At 45.1% G+C, this 8,471-nt stretch overlaps 1 protein-coding gene across 1 annotated transcript; it reads left to right on the top strand.

Annotated features, from left to right (window-relative positions):
• Positions 1-4,762: 4,762 nt before the first annotated feature.
• Positions 4,763-8,471, top strand: LOC100822355 (serine/threonine-protein kinase Nek6). Its single transcript, XM_003575206.4, has 13 exons — positions 4,763-5,275; positions 5,414-5,480; positions 5,614-5,679; positions 5,787-5,833; positions 5,922-5,967; positions 6,087-6,167; positions 6,246-6,288; positions 6,388-6,434; positions 6,770-6,851; positions 6,948-6,997; positions 7,095-7,168; positions 7,244-7,295; positions 7,381-8,471. The coding sequence occupies exons 1-13, from the start codon at positions 5,190-5,192 to the stop codon at positions 8,227-8,229; spliced, it is 1,590 nt and encodes a 529-aa protein (XP_003575254.1). The 5' UTR covers positions 4,763-5,189; the 3' UTR covers positions 8,230-8,471.

Raw genomic sequence — 8,471 nt, 5'->3', positions numbered from 1 at the left:
CTAGAACAAATCATATTCTTCCCTACACATCTCGCCGGCAGCTACAACAGAAGATGTAACCGGCCATGCGGCCATGGAGGGGATGGAGTCGGGTGCCCTGGAGGGGATGCAGCAGGCCCTAGCGCCGCCATATGCTCGCGGACAGTGCAGGCAGGCGATGGCAGCCCCAAGGTTGGCATATTTTGTTTCGTTAAACTGTGTAGGCTTACCCTGATGCACGTGCATCAGGGTAAGAGAGAAAATTCATGCTAATTATTCCTTCCATTTCACAAAGCTTGGCATATTTTGTTTCGTTAAGACAAGCCATTCACCAAAAATTACACTATTAAAATGTATGTTATATGATACGAAATCATTTGATCATTAGTAAGAATTTTTAAAGACGAATCCATTGACATAAAGTTCGTGTATGAAAAAACACATATTAATAGAGTTTTCATGGGTCAAAACATTGTCTTAACGAAACAAAATACGCTAACTTTTATGAAATGGAGGGAGTATGAGTTTACTGAGGCTATGCATCAGGTTAAAGTGGTAAGTGGACATCATGAAAACATTTGTTTCAGCTCCGCCCTGACGGTTGCGGAAACGAGTCTTCCAGTTGCAACGTGGTTTTGCTCCTTTGGACCCAAACGAACCCAAACGGACCAAATGGTTCTTCACTCTGGAGTTGGCCTAAAATATTCCGGAACAGAGCACCTCTTAGCGCAGTAGCCCACCTGAGTCCGACAACGCCACGCGTTTACACGGCCACACCGCAATCGAAGCCGGACATGCTACCGTACCCAGAAGAGGCTCCTCCACATAGTGCCACGCATCGTCAATTGCTTGAGGAGCTGAACAGAAGAATAAACCGAACGCTGAATGTCTCTACGGCGCGAAAGATTATGTTGCTGATGTCTCCCATGCTCATGTTATTATTGCACGAGGACGCGTAGCAGCTGGTATAGTGGCATTGTATTTTCGCTGGAACCACTTTTCACATGTATATATGATCCACCATAGTATTCACTCAATCGTATCTGCTAGACGCTCTTATAGTCTTATCCGGACTGAAAATTCTAATGTCGTGGTCATTTGTTCTTTAATGGGTGGTAGTAGTTTAGGACGAGGAGAGGCCGAGAGGTGACCGATGAGTGTAGGTTTTGGTTTAGAGTCCGAGGAAAGGGAGCTTATAAAAGGACACCCGCAGGTTCACACGTCGTTACGTAGCAGATGGTATTCATTTCCTTCCTAAATATATGTCGCTGTCTTGGTACAAACTTCCACTAAAACAACGACAAGTATTTAGGAACGGAATGAGTAGTAGCAAATTAATGTTTCGTAATTATTTTTTTCAGACCATCAAGAGCAACGCAACGGCGAACAGTAATAATAATAATTAAGGATGAGAAAAAAATACTTAAGACTAGAGCAGGGTGTTGTATTATGCAGAGGCGAAGACAGGCCCCGGGTGGGTGGACGTAAATATTTTTCCTCTTGGTAATCCTATACTAGATTTGAAGAATTGGTCCGTGTCTTACTTGATAATTCTAGTGTTCTGAAGCAATGGTCTTAGAAATGGTCTTACTGGAATCCGAACTCCACCCCTGGTGTCAAGTGACTGGGATAGCCTGAGCTTAGCTGTAATTACTTTGCGTCCAGACTTCCTGTGGGCAATGGTCCTCATATATACATTTGTAAGAACTAACAAACATTAATCTTCCTCTTAACTAGATCTACACAATTAGTTTTATCATTCGCAAAAAGCAGACATGTTTTCATCCATGTTATGCTAACTAGAATTGTATGTACAAATATGCTTATATGCATGCTCCTTAACACGGGAAAATTATAACATTCCCGCCGATGCTTATTAATTGTTACTGATTGAGTATCAGGTACTCCAGGAGATCAGGACGAATGGCATATCCAAATTCCTCGAATCTTGTCTCTTCACAAGTTATATTCCATTCAAAAGTTTCTGGTCCATGAATCTCTAGGTAAAAAAAAAATCATCACTACGTCAACTCCATATGGTTTCCAGCATTTCTTCCTGGCCGTCACCTTCTGCGGTTCCAATAATCGAACCTATCTAATAGAAGTAGTATATGTCCAAATAGTGAGCGCACACAAAATAGATTTCGCGATAATAATAATGATATGAAGAGGAACTCTCCTTTTCCTAGCGTGTGGTGGCAGTACGTCCCGTTTTTCTTTTCTTCTTAAGGGACAGTATGCTGGTAACTACGTCTTCCGTCTCGTTACAAGTGACTCACATTTATTTATATATGAATGTATTTATGTTTATAAGACGTCTAAATATATGTAACATTATGTCACATAAGATGGAACGGAGAGAGTAACACGGTGCGGGCTGCATACGTGCCGAATGCGTCCATCCGTCGCACAGAAGGGCAACCCAATGCCCACCCCGTCCATCCTGATCCTACGATCGAGCAGAGCAGCTAGGTAGTCTCTCTCTTTCTACCCGAGACGAAAGCAATTGCCGAACCGTATTATTTTCCGCGTGCCGTGCGTACCCGAGAGGACGCTCATGTTCTGCCCTCGTCGGTCCCACTCGATCGAGGGCACTGTACATGTACGTCCTCCACACGCACGTCATTAAGCACCAGAATCGCGCAAATAAATGGCCATGATCTTCATCATATATAGTCCAGCTACTACTAGTACTGGTTTACTTCCTTCCAAGTGTTGAGAACCAGTTAATGGCAGTTGCACTCGTGCTGGTACACGCATTACGCACGGGAAGCGGACGTCCGAACGAAACGTCGATAAATAAAAAACGTTTTCCTGCCTCTATGCCTCATCGGCAGTGGGCTGATCGATCTGTTCTCTCCTCAGCACCACAAGCGGTCAGATTCATTCCCTATTTCCTGTTGAAAAAGGAACACACACCCAGTCGCATCGGCACCATATATGTTTCTCTCTTTACAACTTTATGCCCAGAGACCCTCCCAGTTGTTGCTTCCCTCCTCAGCCTAATTAATCCCAAGTATGGAAACAACAAAAAGGCAAGGCGCGCAGATGGAATGATGAATGTCACAAGGCAAAAAAAAATAACAGGAAGAATCACAAATATATAAAAAAATAAATTAGGATAGAATTATTTATCCAAACAATCTGGTGCGTCGAGGCAGATGGATAAGAACATTTGATAATAGTTTGACTCTGTTCTTTCCTTCTAATTGAAAAGGCAGCACAACTGCCATGTTCGTCAAAAAAGAACATTTGAAAATAGATAGTTCAGTTTTGCAATATAAATAAAATAAAATAAAATAAAAGGCATGCTAGTTAGAGATGCTTGACTCGCCAACAAACACGTATATAGATCAACGGTAGGGTGGATGGATGGATACAACGTCGCCGTCGATCAATCACCTCGAGCCGTGGCCATCAATTAGGAAGTACGGAAGGAACCCCGTTTTAGGTACTGTAGAGTAGTAGAAGAGCATATCCTCCTGGACGCCGAGGCGGGCTTCGAGTCCATAGCTAACTATAACCCGATACAAGCGGCAACTAATCATCGGCAGACCAGACCAAACCAATCAATCAATCATGAGGCAGAACCATATGATGATTGGTGTTTCTTCGCCTCTTCGGAGATGTTTCGTACTCCTCTAAGAAATCTCGATGAAAACACAAAAACAAAAGGGAGGAATTATTGGAACACGTTTATTAGCTCCAAATTAAACACAGGTCCAAGGAATAGCTTTATCACCGTCCACCAATGATGTTGGTCCAAAAAAAAATCACTACGTAGACCGGTAGCATCATGTGTGGTGCACCGGCGCTGTTTCCTTGAGCTGCTGCAGCCGGCATTTTCAGCTGGACCACGAGAGGGCTGCAGTGGCCCAAAATCTGGGCATTGACCTCTACCCCGGCCGATCTGCACGCCTCCCGAGGAGAGGCACATGCATGATACTGCTACCGCTGATTTGAGTGGCCAAAAAGGGGCACAGCCAGTACAGTAACTGCTCGCAATTATAGAACGCTGTCAGTGTAGTATATATTAACCACACTGCAGCTGTCACATGCCATGGAAGGTGTGAAACGGAGAAACCTTGAGAGTGAGGCGTGTGAAACAGTCGGTCCGGTCGGTGCGCAGGCTGCCAAGCTCCCAAGGGAAAAGGGCAGCCTGATCCACCCTTTTTCACAGGGAAAGAAAGGCATGCGACGACGACAGCCGGTGATCCCTCCACGCAAGCGGAGCAAAAGGCCAGAGAGACTGACATCACAAAGAAGTTACCGCATTCAGATTCAAGTTCTAACTTGAGATGTGTTCACATTTTTTGATTTAATTCAGGATTTAACCGGCGTTTTGCTTTCAGTGGTAGGTGACGTACCCATCAACAGCGAGACGCTTGTGGTGATTTCGTCAATCTTTCAAGACCCGCTGATCCGACTCAGTCTCTCGAAGGTGCTCATATGGGTAGGGCATGCGTGTGTGCGTTCATAGGATGAACGTTCACGATTGTTTGTGCACGTTCTCGTTTGTACTGTGTTTTTTTTTTAAAAAAAGCTAGCGTGAGAAGAGAGCTAGAAAAAAATGATAAAACGGGGGGGAAAGGCTCGCACCATCCACCGCCAGCGAGGGGCCCCACGCCACCACCCGCTGGTGCAACGTTTCCCCCACTAATTACCCTTGCACCGCGAGAGTAATATAGTACTAGTCGTACTAGAACGGAATGAATTGATGGATTAATTAGTAGTAATAATACTCTACGTCTCTACTGGTTCCATATAAAACACGCCCGAATAAAGCAAAGCAGCAGCGGCAGCCTTGAACGACCGACCGACGGGCAGCAAAGCCAGGAATAAGGGCCGCTTCCTTCCTTCCTTCCTTCCTCCCTCCCGGTAGGCGTAGCTGCTGAACGTACTCTCCGTTCGGCTCCTGCGTCTTCCTCTCGCAGACAGAGACACACAGAGAGGGAGCGAGAGAGACGAGCGAGCAGCGCGCCCGCCATTATTATTGCGGCCCCTTCCACACGCTCACGCTAGCTGCTGCAATTGCCATCATCACGAGCGCCGTGAGCGCCAGGAGCGGCATTTATACCCTGCAGCGACAGCCGACAAGACGAGCAAGCAAAGGCAAACACACCGCCAAGCAAATACAGAGAGAAGGAAGGAAGGAAGCTACTTACTTGGAGGATCCTGAGCTGCGTGCCTGCCTGCCTGGGGGGGATCCCATGGAGCAGTACGAGGTCGTGGAGCAGATCGGCCGGGGCGCCTACGGCACCGCCTACCTCGTCGTCCACAGGGCCGAGAGGAAGAGGTCGGCCCACCACCCTCCCCACACCGCGCCTTCTCTTCCTCCTCCTCCTTCAGATTTCTCCATCCTTTGTTTCTTCAGGCTTCCCTTCCTTCTTATTAAGTATCTGTTTCTTATTTTGTTTTCGCCTCTGCACTGCAGGTACGTGATGAAGAAGATCCGCCTGTCCAAGCAGAACGACAAGTTCCAGCGGACCGCTTACCAGGAGGTACTGAAATTTACCGCAAGCTTAAACCCTCGCAAATTCCCCACTCGGGTAACAGCAGTCTCGTGAGGACGAATGGTTTGGTTGGCAGCTGAATGGATTCTGAAGCTTTTTTTCTTTTCCGCTTGCTCTGCAGATGTCTCTGATGGCGAGCCTCAGCAACCCCCACATCGTCGAGTACAAGGACGGATGGGTCGACGAGGTAGTGCAAAGTACCAAACTACGTACAAAGCAGTCAATTTGATTGGGATTGTTCGTGCTCTCGATTTCACAACGCCCAGACTGAATTTACTGCGTCGTTACTTGCAGGGGACCTCCGTGTGCATCGTCACGAGTTACTGCGAAGGAGGCGACATGTAAGCTCTTGCGGTTTGCCTTCCTCGCCGCCGCGTGTAAAATTTCTCCGTTTTGGCTGGGTTTTCCTGACTTAATTTGGGTTCACAGGGCGCAGAGGATCAAGAAGGCGAGGGGCGTCCTTTTTTCTGAAGAGGTAACCACACTGGTGTAGTCTGTAGTGTTTTACACCTACAGGCATGAGCAGTAGAAAAGGAAATGTTCACAGTTCAGAAACTTACCTTCCTGTTTTGGCACTACTTGTGTAATCTGAAGAGGGTTTGCCGGTGGTTCACGCAATTGCTCTTGGCCCTTGACTATCTGCACTGCAATCGCGTGCTGCACCGTGACCTCAAGGTAAAACTGCCAGCCTCAATGAGTTCATTTGGAATTAGCATCGCCCTGACATTTCCTTGTCTCCTGTTGCATTTGCAGTGTTCCAATATCTTGTTAACAAAGGATAACAACATCCGACTTGGTAAGAAATATATACATTGGATTTATACTCGTCCTATATACATTTCCTCATGAAAGAATAACACGAGATGATTATTAATTCCCTCTTGATTGAAAACAGGTGACTTCGGGTTAGCAAAATTACTCATGGAGGACCTTGCCTCATCGGTATGACTCAACCCTTTGCCAGAAAATTATTTAAATTATCTAGTGGGACACATTCAAATCGTCCGCTACTTGCTTACAATCTCTCTGAATTAGGACATGAATAAGCATAAACATCGTTCGTGTAAATCATCCAGGTTTTGTTCATCTGTCTACTAATGCCATATATGTTCTTTTATCATCAGTCACATTATATACAACAATACCAGTGAAAGTGTGAAATGGACAAATGTTCTTGAAAATAAATTATAACATTTCATATCAACTGATTATGACTGACAGGCCAGGCTCAATTTCCCACTGATCAAAATTTGGAATTTATCTTCTTCTTTTTTCAGATTGTAGGAACCCCAAACTACATGTGCCCAGAAATACTTGCGGACATACCTTATGGTTACAAATCTGATATATGGTCACTTGGTGAGCTCCCTGTACTACTACGTAGCCATTTTCTTCTGTGATCATGCTTGACAGGGTGAAACAGCTGCTCAAAGCTTGCTTGTCTTTTACTGTCAGGTTGCTGTATGTTTGAGATTTTAGCACACCGCTCTGCATTCAAAGCTACAGTTAGTGCTCATCCAACACAATTCAGTGATAGACTACTTCAATTTCTCTCTCTATATAAGTTGGCAACTCATGAAAAACTCTTCTTTATTTGTGAAGGACATGGCAACATTAGTTAACAAAATAAACAGATCTTCAATATCTCCAATGCCCCCAATATATTCATCATCACTGTGAGTGCCTCACTTAAATGATCGCCCATAACTGTGGTTCAACCATTTTTAACGAGATTGTGCCCTCTTTCCCAGGAAGCAGATAGTGAAGAGTATGCTTAGGAAAAATCCTGAGCATCGACCAACTGTAAGTCACAGAAACACAGTTTAAACCTTTTCAATCAATGGCACCGACACAAGAGTAACATGCAAAGTTAAATGAATGTTTACAGGCTGGGGAGCTATTGAGGCACCCATATTTGCAGCCATATCTGGCTGAATCATGCAGCTGCTCCCCAATCTACCTTCCAGTGAAGCCCACCAAAAGTAATCTGGGAGACAAGCAGTCAAGAAAGCCAAGTGGTGGCAGAAAGAGAGTTGTTAAAGCCAATGAAGCATTACAAACAGCAGCAGACCAAACTGTGGAAACAAGGGACAGCTCAACAAACTATTCAGATGTATCTACTGTTGGTACCCAGGATGCCTGCATTTCGCAAATATCACTGCATCCTGTAGCCAGAAACAAAGATCAGCAAACCACCGACGTTTTATCACTGCAGCATACAGAGGAGAACTTGACAGAAACAACTGATCGACAGATTGATGAGACGATATGTCTAAAAGCTATCAGAACCAGCAGTTCAGTAGAGGTTGCCCCAGTTAACAATGCAAATCAAAAGCTTAACGAGGCACCGATACCAAATGAGGAATTGACGATTGGAGTAGTGCAAGAGCAGAGAAAGGATGTGAAGACACACTCTTTTCAAGGAATAAAGCCAGGCATGGGTGATGTAGATGCTGTTACGGAGGAATCATCGCCAGTGAGCACGCTAAAATTAGGAAATGCAGTTAGCACACCTGCCGAGTTTGATCATCTGAACATAGTGCAGCAGAGAGCCGATGCTCTGGAGTCGCTTCTTGAGATTTGTGCAAAGCTCCTAGAGCAGGAAAGGCTTGATGAGCTAGCAGGTGTTCTTAGACCATTTGGAGAAGGAGCTGTGTCGTCTAGAGAGACTGCGATATGGCTGACGAAAAGTCTCATGACTCCACCAAAGTTTGAAGGATCCCCAAAACTTTCGTAGTGAAGAGTTTGAAGATCTTGTGTGTGAGTGAGCGGGTGCTATCTGGAGAGTGTATATAGCTTCACTAAATTCATGGTCGCGCTAACTGAGGCTTGAGTGTTATTTATCTTGATGTATATGGTTTGCAGCATGGGTGACGTTGTGTGCACTAACTATTCAGTCACCTATTTATTGTACAATATCGTCGTCCGATTTTGCAATCTTTCAAGTAATAAAGGAAGTCATGCCAATTTCATTACCAA

The sequence above is a fragment of the Brachypodium distachyon genome, chromosome 3 (genome assembly GCF_000005505.3).
Source record: "Brachypodium distachyon strain Bd21 chromosome 3, Brachypodium_distachyon_v3.0, whole genome shotgun sequence".
Taxonomy (NCBI): Eukaryota; Viridiplantae; Streptophyta; class Magnoliopsida; order Poales; family Poaceae; genus Brachypodium; species Brachypodium distachyon.
Note: the sequence above shows the minus strand (reverse complement) of the source record. Positions and strands in the feature narration are given on the sequence as shown.

What these genes read in the sequence shown, in the direction of transcription:
- LOC100822355 (XM_003575206.4), top strand. Translation starts at nt 5,190, where the DNA reads ATGGAGCAGTACGAGGTCGTGGAGCAGATCGGCCGGGGCGCCTACGGC. An exon ending in GCGTCCTTTTTTCTGAAGAG is followed by an intron (nt 5,968 to 6,086) that starts GTAACCACACTG and finishes TGTAATCTGAAG; the next exon opens with AGGGTTTGCCGGTGGTTCAC. An exon ending in ATCCTGAGCATCGACCAACT is followed by an intron (nt 7,296 to 7,380) that starts GTAAGTCACAGA and finishes GAATGTTTACAG; the next exon opens with GCTGGGGAGCTATTGAGGCA.